The sequence below is a fragment of the Euleptes europaea genome, chromosome 19 (genome assembly GCF_029931775.1).
Source record: "Euleptes europaea isolate rEulEur1 chromosome 19, rEulEur1.hap1, whole genome shotgun sequence".
Lineage (NCBI taxonomy): Eukaryota > Metazoa > Chordata > Lepidosauria > Squamata > Sphaerodactylidae > Euleptes > Euleptes europaea.
In genome coordinates, this window is record NC_079330.1 from 35,999,670 (window position 1) to 36,025,380 (window position 25,711).

The 25,711-nt window shown below is 46.3% G+C and overlaps 1 protein-coding gene across 1 annotated transcript in view; it reads left to right on the forward strand.

Moving 5' to 3' along the window:
* Window positions 1-25,711, forward strand: part of KSR1 (kinase suppressor of ras 1) — a 180,786-nt gene that overhangs the window by 89,852 nt on the left and 65,223 nt on the right. The window contains exon 3 of the mRNA XM_056865314.1: window positions 23,707-23,854. Within this exon, the coding sequence (XP_056721292.1) occupies window positions 23,746-23,854 (109 nt within the window). The 5' untranslated portion in view covers window positions 23,707-23,745. The remainder of the gene's footprint in view (window positions 1-23,706; window positions 23,855-25,711) is intronic.

Consider the following 25,711-nt stretch of genomic DNA (forward strand, 5'->3'; position numbering starts at 1 on the left):
GTTGGAAGGGAGAATTATTTCCTATGCTACTTCTATGCATGTTTTAGCTTTGTGTTGAAACTTTATGTTTTAATTAGGTGTCGGTTCTAACGTGTTACAGGATGCTTGTGAGGTTTGTCCTCGCCCCCTTTCACTGTTTTCTTCGCTTCCTTGATTTTGAGGAGATAAGGCCGGGTATAGATATTTTGTTTCAAAAGAAGAGTAAAGATTGTATTTTAAGATTTTATATGTTTTAACTTTGCTGATTGATTGTTTATTGAATGTTGTGAGCCAGGGGAGGGGTGGGGTATAAGTCTAAAATAAAGTAAAGTAACTATTGGACACTTCTTGTTAAAAATAAAAACCAAACAGTTCTTGAAGGAAACCCCCCCTCCTTTTGCTTTCCTGCTTGTTTTTTTGTGACAGATTTCAAACCAGTTTTAAGAGCTGCTTCTCTTCAAGGCGTGTCGGAGCCAGCCCGGCTCTTCCGGAGCAGGGGTTCTAGTCAGTCAGGTTTGGCAGTCTGTTTTTAGCGTTTGGGAGCTGGGAGTAATCCGGAAGCTCTTTTGGTGAGGTCGTGGCCCACAGACGGACATCGGTGGCTGGTAAAGTGCTCCAACAATGCTTGGGCATGGCCTTGGGTTTTTTGGGAAGCCTTGAGAGTGTCCCGGGCTGGTGGAATCTTTGACACCCCCCTGTTTTTTTTTTTTGGGGGGGGGGGTTACATTGCATCCAAGTAAGTGCTTGGTTTTGGTCCTGTTTTGCTCACAATATTTGTATATTGCCTTTCAAAATGAAAGTTAACCTGCCATTGGATTAAAAAAATAATAAACAGATTTGAACTCTGCCATAAGCCAGTCTGTGGTCAACATGACAAGGCGTGACTGGTGCGGGGGAGGGGGGTGTCACGCATCTCTGTCCTGGAGTGCCATTTTGGCCCCTAGGCTCAGTCCTGGGATGTGTGTGAACTGAGGGTTCCTCGGAGCAAGCACAGAAAGCCTCTTTTGTGACTGCTGGAGCAACCAACACTCTGGTCTGCTACGTATAGCTGAGGCCGGGGTGGGGGAGGGGAAGGTGTTGCAGTAAAGAATGACTGCTGGACAGGACTGAGCCCCCAGACCGCTACTTTTAACATGATGACAGTTTCAGAGGGCAGCCGTGTCGATCTGCAATAGAACAGCTAGCTAGATTTTCAGGGTATGCACTTTTAAGAGTCAAAACTACCACCGTCCTTTTAAACTGAGTTACTTGTCAGTGTCTCCTCATCTAATGGGGATGGGACCTTTTGAAACTGGGATCTTGGAATCTGAAGTGATAATGATTACCTTCTGTGGGTGGCCTTTTTATTTGCTTGTCTTTTAGCGTATTTTAATTTTTCCCGCATAGGCATCAGAAGACACAGCTGCACAGAGGGTGCCCGGGTGCCAGGAGATCCTTTTTCTTGGCAGGAATGAGCAATTTGTTGGAGGAAACTCCAATATCTCTTGTCTTGTCTTGAAGGTGTGAATGTAGATGGCAGAGAGCCTAGTAGGATTGGACGTGGAGCCACATGCAGGTGGGGAGGAGTTTTTAAGCACAGGTGTTTTCTTAGACTTCTTGTAGAATGCAGACATCTGGTAAAATTCACCCCTCCTCAGTTGTGCGTTCCACGTTGGTAAAGCTGCCATTTAGTAAATACTTGTTGCTGCTCACATGCTAAGTAGTGTGGTGGTTTAGACTAGGATATTGAAGAACCAGATTTGAATCTCCCACTCTGCCAGGGTTGTTCACGGGGTTACCTTGGGACAGTCACCTTCTGTCCACCTGACCTTCCTCACAGTGTTGTTGTGAGGATAAAATGGAGGAGGAGAGAACAATGTATGCCTCTTTGAGCTCTCGGGGGCGGGGGCAGTATAAAACTGTGCGAGAGACCTTAGATTTCATTTTACTAGGAGGCAGGGTTGCGTTTTTTTCATGCCAAGCAACTCCAAATGCCTTTTTAATAAACCCCTTTATACTAATTAAGGTGAAATGCTGAATATTTTAACAACATATATTTTAAGCTCTGCCCTGTTAACATGGGGAATCTTATTGAGCATCTTTTCTTCTTCTGGGATTCAGGCATTACATACATCAGGGTTCCCCAGCATGGTGCCCGTGGACATCGTGGCACTTTCTAGAACTTCCCTTGGTGCCTGCTGAACTTTTCAGAAATTGAGTGGGGCTATTATAAGTCAGGGTTTGTTACTGACTACCCTCACTCAAATGAAAAAGTTTTCCACTGGAGGATCAGGAAGACTGCTAAGCTCCTGGGATTTCCTTAGCGAGAGTGTGGTTCCATTTCCTTTTCAGGCTTTCTTTCTTCCCAGGAGGTGTGAGGAGGGTGGTATTCCATTCAGTTTCACCTCCTGTGGCAGCCATTTTGGTTTGGCTCCTCCTCCTGTGGCAGCCATTTTGGGGTGGTGCTCACCCCCCTCAAAATTCCAAATGTGCCCACAGGGTCAGAAATGTGGGTAACCCCTGATGGACATGTTCAGTCTTCATAAGGGCTAGAGCAGGAGCCTGCAACCTATGGCTCTAGAGCCATATATTGGAGCAGTATGGAACCTAGTATGGTTTAAAAAAAAAGAAAGTTGGAGTGTTAGGTGAGATGCTAGAATAGCAAGTATGTAAAGGCAAAAATTGAGAGCTTTTAAGAGAGGCTTTCCTGAACGGAAAATGAGAGGAGAACAGTTGCCAGGAATCCAGGCGCAGACCATGCACAGATTTTTGCCAGTGCACTAAAACAGTTATCAGGGTGCTCCTGTATATGTTTGTTACTAATTTTGAGACTTTGTGTGAGCCATTTCCTGATGCAGGGCTCAAAACAACCAGACTTTGGGCTGAAGACATTATATGGGATTATTAATTGACATTAAATCATCAGCAATTTTCATTTATGGGCCTTTTTATACTGGCTCTTTGTTTATACCTTTCTCTGAATTATGCTGTAGTTTGGCTGTGTAAAAAGGCTGCTGATACATGGGCTAGATACTTGATTTTTGTGTGGTGTTCAAAGGAACTGAATTCTGCAGGCCACGGCCACCTTCTGCAGTTTTTTTGGTGCTTCCTCAGGATTGTGATACATGCGCTGTGCTGCCCTTGTTGTGCGCTGATTTGACAAGCTAGCAAGGTGTTTCCAGCCTCACACAGATTTTAACCCTTTCCATCCAGCTCTTGACCAAGTCAGCTTGACCCACTCCTTACCCTTCCAAGGTGGGTATGTTCCCGCAAGATCCTAAAATGCTGTTCCTTAACTTGTTGGGTGAGTGCTGGCAAAGCAAAAACAGATGTTGGAGAGGAGTGAATATGTTACATAAGGGGATTAGAAGCTTTGCTGGCGGCAACGCATACAAGAGAGGATCCTTCCAAGACTGACGTGTTTAAATTAGCTTTTATTCTGACCTGATTAGTGTTCCTGTCATAGGATACTTTATCATCAGCTTGGTGATGTTCTTTTGATATCCTTGGAGCGGGGATGGCAGATCACATGGAGAACAAACAGAGATGGACCTTTGCACTAAGTATGTACTTTGGGTGCAGGGCTTGGCAGGTGTTTCATACAATTTTTAAAGAAGGTTTCTAGCCCTCAATGTTATTCTGCATTTGTAAACATGCAAAAGGAGATACGAATGTCCTTGAAGACTTAGCAGCTTCAGAGAGTCCTTTTCATGGCTGCTTCTACACAGATGTTTTTGTCTTTGCTTCCAAACTGGAATAATTTATTTTGGGGCATCCACACAATGTTTTCCTCTCATCTTCCACTTTCCCTGTCCTCAGCTCACTCTTCTCAAACCTCTAACCTATTCTGAAAAGAACGAAGTTCCAAGTGCATGAGTACTCTGCCTGGACAGGAAGGTGTACACTTTTGAAGGTCTCTCACATGGGTACCATTTTTCTTCCATCTGGCACTCACAGCCTCTATTTTCCCTGCCACTCCACTGGGGGAATATTAGATGAGCTTTTTAAAAAATAATCAGGAATTGTTCTATAATACCCTAACAATTACTGATATTTTTTAGAAGCTCACCAGTGTTGTGGCAGGATAAAAATGCAGGGAAATGGCAGCTGATGGAGGGAAGTGCACAGAAAACTCCTATGTGGATTCTTTGTTGCCAGAATGAATGTTTTTGCATCTGAAGCAGCAAGGAATACAAAGCAGAGAATCCTCAACCTCCATCTTTGTCTATGATGGAAACCCACGTTTGGCAGAGGGTGCTCTATTGCCCTGCGTGAACATATCCACTGCTTTCCTGCAGGAGTTTAGTTGCAGGAGATGACTGGCAGCAGTGAGCAAGCTGTCTCTCTGGGAAGCTTGTCTGCCATAATTGATGTCTTCATTAAGAAATCACCAATAAGATTCCAAAAAACTCCGGGAATTCCTGGAACATCTTGACTGAGTGGAGTATGCACCTAGAATTCTCTGTGGAATCCCCTGCAGTGCCCTATGTGAACGGAGAGTCCTCTGTGAAGCCATCCAATCATTGTCCACCATTTACAGATCTCCTCATTGAGGCATCCCTTTTTAAGATTGTGAAAATCCTCTGTGGAAGAGCCAGCGTAGCGGCTAGAGTGCTGGACTTTGACCAGAAGGACCTGGGTTCAAATCCCTGTTCAGCCATAAAGATAACCTTGGGCTGGTTGTTCTCACTCACACACCCTCTATCTCAGCCTAAACTACCTCACAGCATTGTTGTAAGGATAAAATGGGAAGATGGGACTCTAAACATGTCACCCACAGTTCCTTAAGAGAAGGGTGGTGGATCACTGGATCACAGTATTTCAAAACTCTGGCTCTCTGTAGTTTTCATTCAGACCGGATTTAGGAGCAGGCGGTCATCTTGGGTGCCAGACTTGGAGCATGCCCCAATGCAGAATGTAGAACTATCTTCTTAGCGGCTGAAATAAATGTCGCAAAGGAAAGGGCCGTGGTCCATGCTCCACAGCTGGAATCCTGTGTCATACTGGTCTGCCCAAGGAATTCAATATAGGGCTACCACAGAAATTTGGTGCACAGCTCAGTTTCTAGATTTTAGTCAGGGTGGATTTGATTTTAATCAAATCGATTTAAATTACGATTTTAATCAAATCAATTTAAATCACAATTTTAATCACTAGTCAATAAGCCGTGATTTAAATCATGGTTTTCTACATAAAGACTCCTTCTTGCTGGTATAATCTTAATATTTACAACCAGATGAAGGTTTAATTTTTAGAACAATAACTTTTCAGATTAGTTATACAATTATATCAAAAATTACTGATTTGGTTATACTATTAGAAATACATAGATAGTTCACCTTGCAATAATTTCATAATTATCTATCTCCAGCTTCATTCAGGCCACCAGGCCTTGCATTTCATTGTTGCAGTGTTTGCATTTTGCATGCATGCCAGCCTTACCCATTGGTAGAGGAACTTCATTAAAATATTCCCAAACTGGGTCTCTTTAACGGCCTGCTGCCATTATAGATTGTCTCCTCCAGGGAGAGAATAATATGGTAAACCTCAGGCTACACTCACGAAGATCCCAAGAACTGTGAAGTATTCTACTCAAAAGATTCCCCTTTCATTTTAACTGCTTGCCTCTCCTTCCTCACACTTTGCCCAAAATAATCTTACAGAAACCTCTGGAAGAGCATGACATTGTGAACAGATTAATGGAATTCGTTTACCCAAAAATTTAAGTATTGTATGAATATACAGTCTCATGCTACATAATTAAAAACTAATCATTCTTTCATGATGAATAACCTTTGGACTATAATGTATCTTAAATAGAAAACCATTTAAACAATCTTTAAATAGATTTTTCCTCAAAATGCATTTTATTTTTAAAAAATCTTATTTAAATTTTTAAAATCTGATTTAAAAAACATTTTATTCACCCTGATTTTAGTACATTTTGGGTTTTCTTAAAATTAAGAAAAGATTTTTCAAGCTTAGAGTCACATAAATTATTTTTATTTGCTTATTTATGCCATGAAGATGTGCAGATTTACAGATCCTAGTGGGAAAATTTGTGTTGTATGTCTGGGATCAATCAGGCATTCAGATTGCACATTGTCATTAAAAGGGATATAAAAACAGGCATTCCAAAAATATGAACAATTTTTGAGGGGAGGGCATCAAAGACCTTGTATCCTGGGGTACCACTTGGTTATGGCAAGCTCTGTATTCACATCAGTCTCTAAGCACCCCCCCTCTCAATTTTCTTCTGTTCAGTTCCTTACAAGGGGCCTGTGTTATCTGATCACTGCTGGGGCGATATCTGATGAACTGAATTTATGTTCTCCTCAAAAGAAGGGCGACCATGTTGGCTTTTGGTACATCTTGGAAATATGTTTGGCATCCAGCACCATCAAATCCAATGAAGTCTGCAGTTTTTGCATGCCCAGATTGTGGTACAGTTCTACCATGGGGCCACTGTTAAAATTATGAAATAAAATTATGTGTAGACCCTAAGATGCCTGTTATCTCTCCCCCCCCCCTCAAAAAAAAACACAGCAGGGCTTCCACTGAAAATGGCAGCTGGCTTAAGTTCGTCCTCCCTGATAATGTCTACAATGAACTGTCGCACGGCCTGCCATTGTTATGCTGTAGGATGCTGTGCCCAACCCTACGGTGGCAGTGAATGTTGTGGAATGTACACATGTACTGTGCAATGATGGAATAGTTTAGGGCGATACACATTGTGGAGGGAAGGAATTCAGTACAGGGCTACCACAGAAATTGGCAGCCACCCTCAGGAACCTCTTACAAATGTGATAGTGAATGGCTGTGGCTTCTGTCAGGGAATCATAGAGACCTGGACCAATGGGCTTCGGTCTTAGTGTTCGGTGTGGAGCAGGACCTTAAATTTATCTCTTTCCTCCCCCTCTACTTATTGCCTCCTACTCTGAAAGCCACTAATGTTTGGCTCCTGTGTGCATGCTTTTCTGCCATGTGGTCTGTCTATATCTGGAGTGCAGCTTGGGTTAGTAAATTATGCCTTCCTGTGCTAGGAAGGACCTGTTTCCTGGCTTGTGGTTGGATGGCGATTATTATTACTTTGAATTGCTGCTGGCAAATGTGATGAATGAGGCTGGCTGGCAAAAATCGAAAGCTCTTTAATAGGTGTGGTATGGAACATTAGCACAGTGCGTGTCTTAAAGCTTATGGCTTAGAGCATTTAATTTTTTTTAATAGAATGTCTCATGAGGAGGCCAAATATTCAGTTGCCACAGTTCGGACTGAAATAATATCACTGTATTTTAAGTTGGTGATTTTGTTTTAAAATTGGAGGGGACATCTGGAATGCCAAAAAATCCCAGGGTGCAAAGTTCCTCAGAGGGCTCTGGGTTTGAGTCCCTTGATGGGCCCACACCACAACGTGCACTCGTCATCCTAAGTCTTTCCTTGGACCCTTATTCAGGCAGAGGTGGACAGCCAGTGGGGGTTGTTGCTGCTTCTCCTCACTGTTGCTCCCTGAGCAGATGAGGTACAAGCAGTTGCAAACCCTGCCCCACAGACCGAGGAAGGTAGTTGCTGCTCTTCCTCCCCCTAGCTTCCTCAAGCCAGAGGGGCTGAATCTTGCTGCCACCATGCAGTGGTAAGTCCCTGGGGGGGGGAAAGGGGGCGGGGCTGCCATTGTAAGTCAGGGGTCAACTGCAAGCCCTTGGTAGCTGCCCAGTGTTTCCTGCTCCTGCACCGGTCTTGGAGGGACCACGTGGGATGGGTGTGTGGTGATGATGCCAGCCCTGCTCTTTCACCTGAGTCTGATTTGAGAAGTTTAAGAAGAACTTAATGTAGTTTCCCCTGAGTGGCTTCAAAATGTTCTCTTCTGCTGCTGATACCCATATTGGATCAGTACCTCCCAGATCTAAGCAGTCAGCTGCTTGCGGTATTCACACAACTGCACAGAAGGATTTCTGTAAGTTCTGCTGTGGAACTGATCGTTGGTGCTGGGCTGTTGTGCAGGGGTGGGGGGAATAAGTTTAAAAAGTTGTGTGTGTGTGCTTGTGTGCCAACCTGAAGCTGGAAGGATGTTGGTTGGAGTCCAAGCATGAACGTGGGCATTGAATTCCCTGCCTCCTTAGTGCCCGGGGTTGTGGAACCTTGGTGTGGGCACTAGAATCTTCACTGTTACTCGATAACGGTTTATCCATACCATGTGAAATTGGTTGGATTTTGTCCTGGGAGGTACCGTGTTTCAGTCTGTGCTTAGGTGTGGTTCTGAGCTATTTCATCAGCCCACAAACTTAAGGTGTTAAAATGGGAATATTTATAGACTTCCTTTGTTGAATTGCTATCTGATTAAATTAGAATGTTTGTCGACCTTTCAGATAGCTAATAACGCTGGATCTCTTTTAAGGGCTTTAATCAAATCAGGTGAAATCAGGTTCAACAAATGTCCCTTCCACCACAAGAACCCGGACATAATTAATTCTGATTGCTGCTGAAGATCTTTCATTTGAGAGTCTCCCATTACAAAACTGCAGTTCACAAAATTTCGTGGGCAGATGACACAAGCTGATATATATCCATGCTATAGATATGTTACATTGCCCTTTCAGGGCATGCTGAATTTTTAAATCCCTATTTTTATAAATTTTACTTTCTGAACGAAGCATTGAGGTTGGTGCTTTCTAGAATCAAGCCTTTTCAGTCTTTTAGGCTATCCGTCCATTTTCTGAGGTGCTCAGGACTGCGTACGTGGGGACTATCACAGTGTATTATTGAAACAACCGTGCAGAGTGGGCAAGGGAACAGTATGGCTGGCCCAAGGTTACCTTAGGTGGGGATTTGCATCCAGATTCTTCTAGGCCCAGTCTGTCACCCAGGGCCAGTTTACATGCAGTCCAAACTTTGTGTTGGGCAGAGCATGACAGAACCTCAGGTTTACATGTTCTTTCTCTACCTCCTCCTTCTGCACGCTCCAGTTGAATGAGTCACCTCCTGTTTAGTGCAGGCCATAGTTTGCGTTCTCTCCTCTCCTCCCTCCCTAGTAGTGTTGTGGTTCTGTGTGTTTGTTGGTACAGAACTGCCAACCACAGTGCAAATCAAGATGCGGTTATCCCCCTGCCTCAGGCAAGCGTGACTGAGGCCCAGAGAGTTGTTCAAGAGAAAAGCTATCTTCCTCGCTGCAATCGGAACCTTGGTCTTCTTAAGCTTTTTGTCCACTGTGGAAACGGGCTGCTAGACTAAAAGGGACCCTTGGGTCTGATCTAGCAGGACTCTTCTTTTGTTCTTGAATTATACCGCCTAAAAAACCAACAAACTGGGCTTTCTGGTCTAGCTCTTTCTCAGCCAATGAGATCTGGCGATTAGGTCTGTTCTTATTTTTGTTCTGAAGAATCAACCTTTTGGTTCTTGCTTGAACTGGTGGGGAGCAGAGTCTTGGGTGTGTCGACTGGGAGTTGTCCTGCAGACGTAAACCGCATCAGGCCAGTCTCTCATGGATCTGGATGACGGTTCTTTTCAATATTAAGCCGCCGTATATGTGCAACGCATAAGTGGCTGTTTACAGAAAGCCTCTTAAGTTGTTGCGCCCTCCTCTCCCCTCCCCGCTGGGCTTAGACTGTGTATGTCTGTGTGTGTTCACGCTTTGCATGTCATGAGGACTGGCAGTGGGGTTGGAAATCCTGTCTGAGCTCTTCCTATTCAAGGTCATGGAGATTGTTTAACTATAATCTCCTTTTCAGTGCTTATACTTTTTCCTACAACTTGCTACTCCAGCATTCATTCTAAAATTAGATTCCTGGAGGGGGGATAGGGGAAATCTTGGCCCTGGTTTTTGCTGTGGAGGTAAACCTGTGCCCGCTTCACCAATGGGAACTGACATGCCTGGCTGCTCTTTGATTTTTTTTAAACCCTTCTCCTAGAAAGGTAGTATGTCAAGAACAACAGGTCTAGCCTACAACACTTCTCTGACATCCTGATTTTCTAAGAACAAGGAATTTTGCTGGGTGGAGGAGCTTTCAGGCCTGTGAAATCCCCACCTGCAGACTGAAGTGGCCACAACTCAGACTGGTGATGGATCCACACATGGTTGGACATGACCTTCTGTTGAAAGTCGGCATATAAAAAACCAACTCTTCTTCTTTACAACAGGATGGTGTTGTCCACCTCAGAAAATCCTGTTGTGAATGACTGCTGTGGCTCAACGGTAATGCAGCAACAGCTCAGTATCCTGCCACGGGTGGGTGCTGCTTGCTGCCTGTGTGACAACGAAGCCTCAGGATGCTCACTTGCTCCTTCCCTTGCTTCGTTTGGCACTTTTGTGTTGGGGAGGGGAGATGTAGCCACAGGCCTGGCTGCTGCTACCGTCGCAAGCTTTGTGTTGCTTCCAGCCCTGCAATTCTGTCTTGTGGCACAGCTGGTTTCTCATGCCTGCTGGTACCATAGCAGCCCCCTCCCTCCGGGAGAGGCTTCTTAAATCTCATAAGCCGTATGGCACGCGCTGGATAAAACCTGATGCTGATTAAGGAGCCAGATCCTGCCAGGCCTGCGGTGAGAGTTTTGGCAGGTCCAGAAATCCAGGCAACCAAATCTTCCACTCATCCGCCCATCCTCCCCAAAAGGTTTTGCTTCTTCTCATACACAGGACTGCATGAAAAGACTTTAGCATTACCCCCCACCCCAAATCTTCTGATTTACTATGGTTTGCCAATCTCCAGGTGGGGCCTAGAGATCTCCTAGAATTACAACTGATCTCTAGATTATACAAATCCGTTCCCTTGTGGGCCTCCCTAGGTTCCACATCACCAGGAATTTCCCAGTCTGGAGTTGGCAACCCTATGATTTACCCCCATCTGAAATGGCAACTGAAGGGTTTGGGCTTTTCTGACTGGCAAGGCCCACTTTCTCCAAATAAGCCTCCCTCCTCCTGCTTGCAGCCAGTGGGAAAAGACTGCTGAATGAGGGAGCGAATGGAGGCTGATAGGAGAAAGCAGGCCTGTAGACCTCTCCCTCTCTCTCACCCCCACACCACATGATTAATATACCTGCCTCTCAGAGCCTGACTGTGGGCATGAATCACCCACTCTTCAGACATTACCTAACCCTGGTAAAAAAGGTAAAGGTAGTCCCCTGTGCAAGCACCGGGTCATTACTGACCCATGGGGTGACGTCACATCCCAACATTTACTAGGCAGACTATGTTTACAGGGTGGTTTGCCAGTGCCTTCCCCAGTCATCTACACTTCCCCCCCCCCCCCCAGCAAGCCAGGTACTTGTTTTACTGACCTCGGAAGGATGGAAAGCTGAATCAACCTTGAGCCGGCTACTTGAAACCGACTTCCGTCAGGATTGAACTCATTTGTCTACTCTGACTAGCAGCTGCTCTCCTGGGTTTCATGGGGAGGCCTTTCTCATCACTTCCTACCTGATTCCTTTGAACTGCTGCATGCAAAGCATTATCACAGTAGCAGCAAGGCTGTAGGGTGGGCCCACATGTCCTGTCCCGCACTCCCTTTAGGTACATTGGCCCCACACACTGAAACGTTGCTGCTACCCTTCTGCACCCAAAGGAGCTTAATGTCTGCCAAAGAATCCATACGCTTTCTTTAAAAAAATGCCACAAAGCCTCATCTGCAATCTGTGTCTTGAAGATAAAATTTTCCTTTGCAATGTTTTTCTCATGTGAGCCCCTCTGTCTCATTTTATTGAAGGCAGGTTTTCTCTCAGTTCTGGGAGCCAGCCAGCCTTTTAGTGAAAGTTAACAGCATGTTCCGGAATCAGACACCAGATTATGTGAAAAGATGGCAGAACAAAATGGGGCTCCTGCCAGTTTTTTTGCAGCACTTAACAGTTAGGCAAGACAGTACCGTTATGGCTGTCACCTGCAGTTCTGACTGAAAGTTACCTCTTTTAAAGCCATCCATGCCTGTGGCCATCATTACGTCCTCTGGCAACGAATTCTACATTATAATCCAGGGGTGGGGAACCTTTTTTCCGCCAAGGGCCATTTGGATATTAATAACATCATTCACGGGCCATACAAAATTATCAATTAGCCGACCAAGTCCCAAGCAGGCAGCTGTGCCCCAAATGACCCCCCCCCAGAGCGGCCAAGCAGGCAGGCATCCAACCGGTGGTGCACTCGCCCACCTGGTGGCGCAGGATGGTCTGTTGCACCAGCTGGGCGTAGACGTCCAGCCGCATGCCAGAGTTGCTCCTGCTCCGCATGGACGGGGCCGGATTCTCCAGCTGGCTCCTGCTACCTCCACCTGCACAGATTAAATGAGGACACACTGGCTAAGAACTCCCCCCCCCCGCGCATTCTGGCCCTGCCCCCTTTAACCCCTCCATTGTCGCTACTTCTGCCCGCAGCCTTCTTATAGTACAGAGGGAATACATTTCTCCATAGCCTGGGTGGGAAAGGGTTAACACGGTTTCTTGGGCGGTCCTAGCAGCTCCATAGCTAACGACTCTTCTGCAAGGGGGAAAAAGGTATTGTGGGCCTTAAATGCCCCCCCTCCCTCCCCAGGCCTGACATTCCTCACCCGTGTTGTAATCACTTGTTGAGGAAAGAAGAACTTCCTTTTATCTGCCCTGAATCTATTGCCCATTAAATTCATTGGGCACCCTCAAGTTCTGGTATTTTGGGAAAGTGAGAAAAGGATCTCTTGTCCCATGCCTAATTTTATAAACTTCAGTAATTCTCCCCATTGTGTTTTTTTCTAAACAGAAAAGTCCCAGTCCTTTGAACCTTTCCTCATAGGAAATACACTCCATCCTCTTAATCATAACCCCATTTGCTCATACCAGGATGCCTTCTTGATACTGTTGGAATCAGATCCTGTTGGTTATAATTTTGGTTCCTATGTGTCTTAGGGTCGAGTTTCAGGATTTTGCCTGTGGTTGGAGGAATTTGGAGATGTGCTGTGATTGGAGAAGTATTAGAATCTTTATTCTAATTAGGGGGGAAAGTCAGAATCTTAGCTCTCACTGGTGGATTTTAATTTTTCTTTAAGCAGGTAGAAAGAAGGTATCGGGTGTGGGCTAAAAAGAAGGTGAGATGGATCATCTGAGTGATTCAGTACCTTGTTGACAAAGGCCATGGGATAGATTGATGGCTTATTAAAGGATGGCTTACATTTTGATGATTTTTTAGGAAGCCAAAGAATAGAGTCATTGCCAGTGTGTGTCTGAAGCTAATAGCACATAGCCTTGTCTTAATTGCTCAAACCTTGGTCTTCCTGCAAAGGCCTGAGAAGTTGGCTCTGGGGAGGGGTTGTGGGTCTCAAAAGCATTTCTCATGATCCAGGGTTCTCTGTGGGGTAACACTCTAAGGCAGGGGTGTCGAACTCAATTGTTATGAGGGCCGGATATAACATAAATGTAACTTGGTTGGGCCGGGCCATGCCTCGTCAGCCCAGATCGAGAATGGGAGTGTGTGTGGCAGGGGTGTTGAACTCATTTGTAAGGAGGGCCGGATATGACATAAATATCACTTGGCCAGGCCATGTGCACATAAATAAATAAATAAATACTAGAGAGAGGGAGGGAGGGAAAGAAAGAAAGAAAGAAAGAAAGAAAGAAAAGAAAGAAAGAAAGAAAGAAAGAAAGAAAGAAAGAAAGAAAAAGAAAGAAAAAGAAAGAAAAAGAAAGGAGGGAGACAAAGAAAGAGAGAGAAACAGAAAAAGAGGACGAAAGAGAGGGAGAGAAAGAAGAGAGAGAGTGACAGAAAAAGTGGAAGAAAAGAGAAAAGCCTCCCACATACACACGGCCATGCCAGAGGCCCTGCGGCCCAGCGCGGCCGCGGCAAAACTTCCCCCACCCCTGTCAGCTGCCCTGTGACCCAGCGCGGCTGCGGCAAAGCCTCCCACCCTACCCCCGGCTGTGCCAGCTGCCCAGCATGGCTGCGGCAAAACTCCCCCGGCCACGCTAGCTACCTTGTGGCCCAAAGCGGCCGCTGGCAAAGCCTCCCTCTCTGCTGCCCGGCCAGGCAGAAGCCTTCCCCACTCCTTCCCTGGCCACGCATGGGCCCTGGGAAGCCCAGAAAAGGCCGGGGGGAAGGGGGACTAGGTGCCTCGCCTCCACGGGGTGGATAAAAGCCCTCTGGGGGCTGGATCCAGCCCGCGGGCCACATGTTTGACACCCCTTCTCTAAGGAATCATCTGGACCAGAAAGAGTCTAGGTTGCGATGTTAATGCTGCATGATTGAACAAATCATGGTTTTCTTCTCTGGCCAATAACCCTGATGCAGTGTGGGGGATTGATGCCTGACCATCAGAGTTCTCAGTTGAAGCCCTTGGCATTTGACAGGCAGGTATAAATCCACCTGCGGTTTCATTTGTGTGCATGTTAAGTTTGGTTTTTTAAAGCGTTGGAAGCCATGCTAAAACAAACAGGTGTCTCACTCAAGTACATGTTTCCACGTCCTTCTATCATCTGGTTTTGAAATGACATTCCGGAACACTTTGTGACTCTCTTGTGTTGTGATCTGGCTTTCTGCCTGGTTTCCTATCAAGTTCGCCTCTCCCAGCATGTGTCTGGGTTGTGTGTTCTGCTTTTGGTATTGAATGCAAAAGTCAAGATCTGTGCCTCAGTTCTCAGTGTGGAAAGTGAACATTACCAGAAGTGCTGAAATAGGGGGTGCACACCTGACTTGCCCCTCCCTTTTTATTGTTTCAGATATTACCTAAAAAGCTTGGAAGTAAAGGTTGGGCCCCCGGCAGTGTTAAGCCTGTGAGCATTTTGGGGATTTTGAGAAAATATAGTAGGTGCCAGTAGCAGGAGTTGGGCTGATAGCAAAATGTTGGGATGTTCAAGTCATGTATCCTCCTGTGAGGTAGCCCATGATGAGCAGAGGTAGCTGCCTGCAAAGACAAAGGTGATACCTACTGTGCTCTTCTGCAACACTTCCTGTACCAAGGAGGCAGAAGAAAACCAGGGTCAGCACTTTGCTTTGGGGAAGACATACTGATCGGTTAGAGTTTCCAAAGGAATAAATGGTTTTGCCTTCAGGTTGTGGGGAGTGCCATGTATGCGAGGAAGCATAAACTTGAGGGTAAGTTCAGAAACTAAAACCTTGGGACACATAAACCTTGGATTCCGATGTCTGTACACTAATGCGCAGAGTATGGGAAACAAGCAGGAAGAACTTGAATCCCTAATACAGAAAGGGGATTTTGACCTAATTGGCATTACTGAAACGTGGTGGGATATCACTCACGATTGGAATGTTAAGTTTGAGGGGTACAACTTGTTTAGAAGGGATAGACAGATAAGAAAGGGGGGAGGAGTAGCATTGTATGTCAAAGATGTGTACACTTGTGAAGAAGTACATGAAGCTGAGCATGGTAGTTCAGTCGAGAGTATGGGTAAAAATAAAAGGAATAAGAAATAATAGTGATATTATGGTGGGGGTCTGCTATCGACCACCAAACCAGGCAGAGGACTTGGATGAGACACTCCTAGACGAGATTACAAAGTTCTCAAAGAGATGGGACACGGTGGTCATGGGAGATTTTAATTACCCAGATATCTGTTGGAAGTCCAACTCTGCTAAAAGTGCAAGATCCAATAAATTCCTGACTTGTCTTGCTGACAACTTCCTATTCCAGAAGGTGGACAGGGAAATCTGCTATCTCAGACTTGATTCTCAGCAACAGGGAAGAATTGGTTGATGAGGTTAAAGTAGTAGGCACTCTGGGTAGTAGTGACCATGTAATCTTGGAATTTACAATCTTAGGGAAAGGAAAAACTGTACGTAGTCAGACATATAGGTTGGACTTTAGGAGAGCAAATTTTAACAAACTTATGCTGGGTAGAATCCCATGGTAAGAAATACTTAAGGAGAAGGGAGTTCAAGAAGGGTGGGAGTTCCTTAAAACTGAAATACTGACGGCGCAATTACAAACCATTCCTATGAGAAGGAAAAATAGGAGGAGCCTAAAGAGGCCAGGGTGGCTCCATAAGCAGCTTTTTAAAGAGTTGAGAAATAAAAAAGACTCCTTTAGGAAGTGGAAGGAGGGCCTTATAACCAAAGAGGAATATAAACAAATAACTAGTTCTTGTAGGGAGAGTGTTAGGAAAGCTAAAGCTCAGTACGAGCTTAGGCTAGTGAGAGATGCTAAACGCAACAAAAAAGGGTTCTTTCCCTATGTACAGAGGAAGAGTAAGAACACAGACAAGATAAGCCCTTTGCGGGGACCAGAAGGTGAAATTGTAACTGGAGTTGAAGAGAGGGCAGAATTCCTCAATTCCTACTTTTCGTCAGTCTTTTCTTGCGAGGGAAGCGGTGCTCAACATGGCTTAAACAGAACAAGTGATGAGGGAAGGGATTTGCAGCCTAGAATTGGCATTGGGGTGGTGTGCACAAACACACAGTTTCTTTAAATGAAACAAAATCCTCTGGGCCAGATGAATTGCATCCAAGGATACTCAAAGAACTTGCAGATGTAATTTCTGAGCCTCTGTCCATTATTTTTAAAAAGTCTTGGCAAACAGGTGAGGTGCCAGAAGATTGGAGACGGGCAAATGTTGTCCCCATCTTCAAGAAGGGGAAAAAGGAAGATCCAGGTAACTACCGACCCATCAGCTTGACTTCTATACCGTTTTTGAACAAATCATCAAACAGTCAGTCCTTGAGCATTTAGAAAGGATGGATCTGATCACTAAGAGCCAGCACGGGTTTCTCAAGAATAATTCATGTCAGACTAATCTTATTTCCTTTTTTTGACAAAGTTACTACCTTGCTGGATCAGGGGAATGCTGTAGACATAATATTGTCGAAGGCTTTCACGGTCAGAGTTCATTGGTTCTTGTAGGTTATCCGGGCTGTGTAACCGTGGTCTTGGAATTTTCTTTCCTGACGTTTTGCCAGCAACTGTGGCAGGCATCTTCAGAATAGTAACACTGAAGGACAGTGTCTCTCAGTGTCAAGGGTGTAGGAAGAGTAATATATAGTCAGAAAGGGGTTGGGTTTGAGCTGAGTATTGTCCTGCAAAAGTATTGTCCTGTAAGTTTCAAGATAATGTGCTAATGAGGGTATGGTATGTTAATATGGAACCATTGTATTCTGAAGTGATCTGTTAATGTGTGTAATCCAAAGCTAATCTGTATGGCTATTGTTGAATGCTGTCTTTGTCTGGAGGTTTTTCAGGGCAGGAAGCCAAGCCTTATTCATTCTTAAACTCTCCTCTTTTCTGTTAAAGTTGTGCTGATGTTTATGAATTTCAATGGCTTCTCTGTGCAATCTGACAAAATAGTTGGTAGAATTGTCCAGTCTTTCAGTGTCTTGGAATAAGACCCTGTGTCCTGTTTGTGTCAGTCCATGTTCAGCCACTGCTGATTTCTCAGGTTGGCCAAGTCTGCAGTATCTTTCATGTTCTTTTATCCTTGTTTGTATGCTGCGTTTTGTGGTCCCGATGTAAACTTCTCCACAGCTGCAAGGTATACGATATACTCCTGCAGAGGTGAGGGGGTCTCTTTTGTCTTTTGCTGATCGTAGCATTTGTTGTATTTTCTTGGTGGGTTTAAACACTGTTTGTAGGTTATGTTTTTTCAAAAGTTTCTCCATCCTATCAGTGACTCCTTTAATAAATGGCAAGAATACCTTTCCTATGGGAGACTGTTTTTCTTGAGTTTTCTGATTTTTGTTTGGTTTAATGGCTCTTCTGATTTCATTCTTGGAGTAGCCGTTTGCTAGCAGTGCGTGATTTAGATGATTAGTTTCTTCCTTGAGAAACTGTGGTTCACAGATCCGTCTTGCACGGTCCATTAATGTTTTGATTATTCCTCTTTTCTGTCGGGGGTGGTGGTTGGAGTTTTTGTGTAAGTAGCGATCTGTGTGAGTTGGTTTCCGGTAGACCTTGTGACCTAACTGAAGGTTTGATTTACGGATGACAAGGGTATCAAGAAATGGGAGTTTACCCTCAATTTCCTTTTCCATGGTAAACTGAATGTTTGGATGGATATTATTAAGATGGTTCAGAAAGTCCATTAATTTTTCTTCACCATGGCTCCAAATGGTAAATCGGGACCACAAAACGCAGCATACAAACAAGGATAAAAGAACATGAAAGATACTGCAGACTTGGCCAACCTGAGAAATCAGCAGTGGCTGAACATGGACTGACACAAACAGGACACAGGGTCTTATTCCAAGACACTGAAAGACTGGACAATTCTCCCAACTATTTTGTCAGATTGCACAGAGAAGCCATTGAAATTCATAAACATCAGCACAACTTTAACAGAAAAGAGGAGAGTTTAAGAATGAATAAGGCTTGGCTTCCTGCCCTGAAAAACCTCCAGACAAAGACAGCATTCAACAATAGCCATACAGATTAGCTTTGGATTACACACATTAACAGATCACTTCAGAATACAATGGTTCCATATTAACATACCATACCCTCATTAGCACATTATCTTGATACTTACAGGACAATACTTTTGCAGGACAATACTCAGCTCAAACCCAACCCCTTTCTGACTATATATTACTCTTCCTACACCCTTGACACTGAGAGACACTGTCCTTCAGTGTTACTACTCTGAAGATGCCTGCCACAGTTGCTGGCGAAACGTCAGGAAAGAAAATTCCAAGACCACGGTTACACAGCCCGGATAACCTACAAGAACCGCTGTAGACATAGTTTATCTAGATTTCAGTAAGGCTTTTGATAAGGTTCCACATAGTTGACAAATTGGGAAAATGTGGATTAGATCCTATTACTGTTAGATGGATCTGTAACTACTGACAGATTGCACCCAAAGAGTGCTAGTTAATGGTTCCTCATCCACTTGGAGAGAAGTGACTAGTGGAGTTCCTCAGGGATCTGTCCTGGGCCCTGTGTTGTTCAACATCTTTATAAATTATTTGGATGAAGGAATAGAGGGGATGCTTATTAAATTTGCAGATGATACTAAATTGGGAGTGGTGGCAAATATTGTAGAAGACAGAGCCAAGATGATCTTGACAGGCTGGAGAATTGGGCTAAAACTAATAAAATGCACTTCAACAAAGACAAATGTAAAGTTCTGTATTTAGGTAGGAAAAATTAAATGCATAATTTTAGGATGGGTGAGACTTGTCTGAGCAGTAATGTGCGTGAAAAGGATCTTGGGGTCTTAGTCGAACAAACACTGAACATGAGTCATCAGTGTGATGTGGTAGCTAAAAAGGCAAATGTAGTCTTGGGCTGCATCAACAGAAGTATAGTGTCCAGATCACGCGAAGTGATGGTATCGCTTTACTCTGCTCTGGTTAGACCTCACCTAGAGTACTGTGTTCAGTTTTGGGCACCGCAATTTAAGAAAGATGTAGACAAGCTGGAACATGTCCAGAGGAGGGCAACAAAGATAGTGAGGAGTCTGGAGACCAAGTCCTATGAGGAGAGGTTGAAGGAGCTGGGTATGTTTAGCCTGAAGAGGAGAAGACTGAGAGGGGATAAGATAACCATGTTCATGTACTTGAAGGTCTGTCATATAGAGGATGGTGCCGAGTTGTTTTCTGTTGCCCCAGAGAGTCGGACTGGAACCAACGGGTTGAAATTAAATGAAAAGAGTTTCCATCTAGACATTAGGAAGAATTTTCTAACAGAGCAGTTCCTCAGTGGAACAGGCTTCCTCGGGAGGTGGTGAGCGCTCCTTCCCTTGAGGTTTTTAAGAGGAGGTTAGATGGCCATCTGTCAGCAATGCTGATTCTGTGACCTTAAGCAGATCTTGAGAGGGAACACATCTTGGCCATCTTCTGGGCATGTAGTGGGGGTCACTGGGGGTGTGGGGGGATAGGTAGTTGTTAATGTCCTGCATGGTGCAGGGGGTTGGACTAGATGGCCCTGGTGGTCCTTCCAATTCTATGAGAGGGAGGGCATCTTGGCCATCTTCTGAGCATGGAGTAGGGGTCACTGGGGATGTGTGGGGGAGGTAGTTGTGAATTTCCTGCATTGTGCAGGAGTTCGACTAGATGACCCTGATGGTCCCTTCCAACTCTATGATTCTATGACAACCCTGCCTGGCATGAACTCAGCTCTTAGCTAGTCAGTTAGCTGGTAGGTAGTAACCTGAAGCTCTAGGGTTTATTACCCCCACCTCCATTTCATCCAAGACCTGTGAAATTTCATTTCCAAGAGTTGATAATCAGGTGCCAATAAGTAAATTATTGGATGCTGTAACTCTCAGGGGGCCAAACTAAGGACTGCTGCCTTGAAAGGTTCGTGTAGAAAAAGGGAACATTATGCAAGTAAATAAATCCCAGTCTCTTAAGGGTTCTAAAACCCTATGTCAACATGGCAAATTGAACCTGGGCGCTGACTGCCAGCTGGCACAGTTGGTTCAGTGTGGCTGAATGCTCCCACCATGTATGGCTTCCTTACTCGGGAGCATAGGTGAAGCTGCTGATTTAAACAGATGCAGGGCTTTATAAGAGGTTTAGGAGAAGCATTAGAGACTGCAGGAGATGAATCGTTGGCTGCTTCTGACTGCAGTGGGGGGCTGTGGCACAGAGGCAGCTGAGGAGATATGAGGAGGCCCCACCTGCTGGGCCCAGGGCAGGGGGGGGCACCTCGCAAGAGGCAGCAGTGGCCTGATTGGCCCAGCAGGAGTGGAGCACGCCACCCCCAGGACAGTCTCCCCCCCCTCCCAGGCAGCGGCTGAGCATGGCAGCAGGGGCAGGAGGTTGGCCAGGCAGGAGCGTAGGCTGAGCACATGGGGGGACAGCAAGGGCCCCTGGCTCGTCCTATGTGGACCCAAGGGGGGCAGGGCAAGGGAAGGGTTAGAAAGGCCCCGAGAAGGGAGGGGCGGTGCTGGGCTTGGCCAGCAGGGGTGAAAAGGGAGGGGTCAGGAGGGGAGAGGGAGGCCAGCTGGCTGGGAAAGGGGGGCAGAGAAGAGAGGAAGGGGAGTGGACAAGAGGAGCTGGGGTCTTGGGCAAGAGCAGGCCATCAGCCCTGCCTCAAGCCAGAGGCACCGCTCAGCCCCCGGAGGTTATGAAAGATGTGGATGGATCCCTGTGCAGACTTTGCCCAGTCCCCATAAAGAGACACCTCTGGGGCACCATTGAGTCTGGGGAGTCCTCTGCCCATGGAAGGCACTTATGAGGGCCCACTGCCCCCCCCCCCAGGATAACCACAGAGGCTTAGATGTCTGAACAAAAGACAATCCCTGTATGAAGAAAACAAGCACGACCAGGAAAAGGCTACACTCAAACCCTATGAAGCGCTGAGGGGGGGGGGGATTGACTGACTGACTTTAAAGTGCAAAATGGATAGGTGGGAGGGATTGTGGGAATCTTCACCATGCTTGCATTTTGCCCACCCCTCATTTGTTTGGTTTTATGAACCACTTCTTGCTCAGTGGAAACTGGAAGTGACCCCTGCCGGGGGTGGGGGGGAATGGCTTTGATCTAGTTTTTTTGGGGAAAGAGTGTGTGCGTGTGTGTGTATGGGGGGCGGTTCAGTTTGACTTTGCAGTTGCCCCTGCTGTGTTTCAGCTCCCTCTCCCTAAACTTCCCCGTGTTGATTTTTTGGGTGGTGGATCCTTTATTTTGGTAGAGCAGGGGTGGGGAACCTTTTTCCCGCCAAGGGAAAACATCATTCAAGGGCCATAACCAGGTGTAGCTCTCCCAGCGCGGGGGGGTGGGGGTGGGGAGAGAGGCTAGGGTTGCCAGATCTCCAGCCACCACCTGGAGGTTGGCAACCACAGGGGAGGCCACGCAGAGAAGGCCTGGAGGGCACCCAAACTCCCCCTCCCTCCCCCCTCCCAGGCGGGAGGGCAACCAGCGGTGGGCCCCGAGCAAACGAGGCGCCAGGGGGGCGCAACCCGCAGCCGATCCTCAGGGAAGGGAGGGAGGAAGGAAGGAAAACAGAAATGGAGGGGGAGAAAAGGATGGAAGGAGACAGACAAAGAAAGAGATGAGGGAGAGAGGGGGAGAAAGGAGAAAGAGTGACAGCACAAGAGGAAGAGAGAAAAGCCTTCCCCCCACACACACACACATACACACGCCGGCCCCATGCAACCGGGCCCCAGCCTCCACGCCCTAGTCCACAAAAGGCCAAGCCCGATCGGCTCCCGCACGCATGTTCCGCCGCCAGGAGCCACCGGCCTCTCCCCGCCCCCCTCTCGCCATTTGACAGCCGGCGAGAGGGGCTTACAGTGTGCTGCGCCGGTCAACAGTCGACGAGAGGAGGTCCAAAGGGCGCCACGGCCCCAGGAACACCCTTGGGGAGGACCGCGCTGTGCTGCGCCTCCGCGGCTGGGCCCTGGAACTCCCGAGGGCCACTGAAAATGTCCTCGGGGGCCGCATATGGCCCCCGGGCCGGACGTTCCCCATCCCTGTGGTAGAGCAACCCATTCTGCTCATTATATCTGAAGCAGGGCAGTGTAACTTTTTGGCGCACAGTTTGTACTACTAAATATTTTGTGCTGGTTTCTAGACCTTCAGTTATAAAGCTGGTTTTGCTTGGTACTTCTCTTGTTTTTAAAGGAGTCCCACCCCTACCATCAGAGGTATATTTTTAAAGCTGTTTAGAATTTTCCAAATAAATATAAGGTTGGAGTGAGTACTACAAAGAGGCAAAAGGGAAAATACTAATCAGTGTGGTATAGAAGAAGAGGTGGTTTTTATATGCCGACTTTCTCTACCACTTAAGTGAGACTCAGACCGGCTTACAATCACCTTCCCTTCCCATTCCCACAACAGACACCCTGTGAGCTAGGTGGGGCTGAGCGAGCTCGAAGAGAGCTGTGACTAGCCCAAGGTCGCCCAGCTGGCTTCGTGTGTAGGAGCGGGGAAACAAATCCAGTTCACCAGATTAGCCTCCCCCACTTATGTGGAGGAGTGGGGAATCAAACCCTGTTCTCCAGATCAGACTCCACTGCTCCAAACCACTGCTCTTAACCACTACACCATGCTGGCTCTTATAGTGGTTAAGAGTGTCAAACTAATATCTGGAAGAACCACGTTCAAATCTCCACTTGTGCCACAGAAGCTCGCTGGGTGACTTTGGGCCAGTCACATACTCTCAATCCTAACCTACTTCACAAGGTTGTTGTGAGGATAAAATGGAGGGGAGGAGAATGATGAAAGCCACTTTGATTCCCTCTTCGGTGAAAGGCAGGGTATAAATTAAACAAACTAACTAATCATAAAGTACCCTCGTACAAGCTGACTACCCAGGGCCCTTGGGGTGGTTTTTAATTCCCTCTTGAACTGCTGAGAAGGCAAGTTGGGGCCCTGAAGGAAGATGGCAGCCAGCCCAACTCTGTGCGCGTTCAGTGAGGGTTACTTGGCAACTTCCTTCTCCTCCAGTATTTTCTGGGCCCGTGTATGTAATTTTGGGGCGGGGTGTATGTTTTGGCACATTTGCTGTTCTGGGAAAGGCTGGTACACAATGCTTGGCTTGGCTTTTGGGGAGAGCGAACTAAGTGTGTCTCAAAACTTCCCGCATCTGCTTCGTCACTCTCCTTACGAAAAGCAGAATGACTGGAGCCGTCCAATGGGAGATGAATTTCTGGTTGTTTCTTTGTTCCACTTCTTTAAAAAAAAATGAAATGCTGATGCCAAAACAGCTGTTTGACGCTGCCAAATGAGCGCTGTCTTTCGCTCATTCCTGACCTAGTGATCTTTTTCTTGAACAAGTCACCTCGACAATGAGTAATTCATGAAATGCCAAAATCTATTGCGTGGGGGGGGGGGGGCATCGGGTGCTGGAGTTGCTCATCCTGAAAGCTTTCCTGAACAAATAAGCCATAGTCATTTTAGAATTTTCTCTGCAGAGGATACCGGAGGACTTGACCCTCGATGCCTTACTGGAAATGAACGAGTCGAAAGTGAAAGACACCATGAGGAGGTTCGGGGCCAGTGCAGAGGAATGCTCTCGTCTCAACGGAGCCCTGGCCTGCTTGAGAAAAGTGACCCGGACAGGTAAGGTTTTTGCCTTTTTCCTGTTTTCAGTAATTAACCTACTGCTTTCCCCTTCTGTATTTTCTTTTCAGTTGTGGCCGTTCCAAAACAATCTTTTCATTTATTGTGTTTATTGCAACCTTTGCTTCCTTTAAAAAATAGCCAGCTTGGTTTAGTGGTTAAAGTAGATCCAGGAGACCCAGGTTCAAATTCCTACTCTTACCATGAAGTGTGCCGGGGAACCTGGAACTGTCTCTCTTTCTCTCAGCCTCACATACCTCATAAGGTTGTTGTGGGGATGAAATGGAGGAGAGGAAATATATGTGCACTGCCCCGAGTTTCTTGGAAGAAGGGGCAGAATGCAAACGCAGGAAGAGTCAAGGGGCTTGCCTGGGGTCCGTACGACGCCTCCCACGTCTGGCTACTCTAACACGGACGTGTCTGCTGTGATGCGTAGAGGCTCATTCCAGGCAGAGAAGCTTCTTCCCTCATGGCCATAGTTTGAGATAGTTTGAGGAGGGATTAAATTGGGGACCTTCTGCATATGCAGCGTGTGCTGTCACTGAGCTAAAGCGCCCCACTTCATGGGCTTTATTTATGTGGTGCTGTCAAAAGCTTGGGGTATGGCTGGAAGGCTGAAGCAAAGCAGGTCTGGCTCTGGGCAATGCTTAGGCGGGAGATCTCCTCCATTCCCCATGTACGCAACTTTCAGTTCCATGATGTAAGAAACGTGATCATAGAATCAAAGAGTTGGAAGGGACCACCAGGGCCATCAAGTCCAACCCCCTGCACAATGCAGGAAATTCACAACTACCTCCCCCCTCCACACCCCTAGTGACCAGAAGATGGCTAAGATGCCCTCCCTCTCATCATCTGCCTAAGGTCACAGAATCAGCATTGCTGACAGATGGCCATCTAACCTCTTCTTAAAAACCTCCAGGGAAGGAGAGCTTACCACCTCCCGAGGAAACCTGATCTATAAATGTTAAAAAAATTAGCATGTTTTACAAGTATTTCATAGGCAATAAAGACCCCACCCCCACCCCCGAGCTTAGAGTCTAAATTGGCACCGACTGTCCTGTCCCCATTGAGTTAGGATGTAAAGAGAGAATGGGGAGTTCCACGAAAGGAATTTTGCTCATTGGCAGAGTGTTTCCTTTGCATGTTGAACATGCTGCATTGAATATCCTACCTTGGCAATTGTAATGGTTTGGGGTAGCAGAAGATGGGAAAGGCCTTGGGGACCCACAGCCAGTTAGAGTGGACAATAAGCAGGGATGAGTTCTGAAATAAGGAGACTTGTTGGGAACTTGGGAATGTAGCCAAGTCACTATCCCTGTTTTCAGTGGTGACTTTTGGGGCTTCTGATTGAAGAGAAGTGTGCCAGCTCTGGGAAGCTGCAAAAGCTGTAATCCTGTTGCGTGCTTCTGGATTCCCTTCACATATTTGATTTAAGTTCTAGTCCTTGTTAACTGTGTACTCAGCCCCTTGTCTGTGTGGCATTTTCTCTTGTTGTGTAGAATGCTTTGCGTCAAAGCTGTGTGAACATGCCTGACAGGCATGTGGTGGAGAGGGCCACAGAAAGACTGGAGCAAAGAGCAAACTGCTGAAGAGAGCAGACTGAGAGTTCAGGCATTAATGCAGGTTCTTCCTCCTCACCCCAACTTTCTGCCCTAAAAACTTCATTGTCTTAGTTGACTTGGTCTGCTTTGCTCATTGATGATGGAGGGCTGCTGCAGACAAAGCTCTACCCACAGTGAACAAGTCATGCCCACACAGCCCAGTTGGCATGTCGAGTAGAATGTAGGTTGAGAGGCGGCTGCTTGCCTAAGGCCATCAAGAGATCTCATGGGGGAGGGAGGAGAATTTGAACCAGGG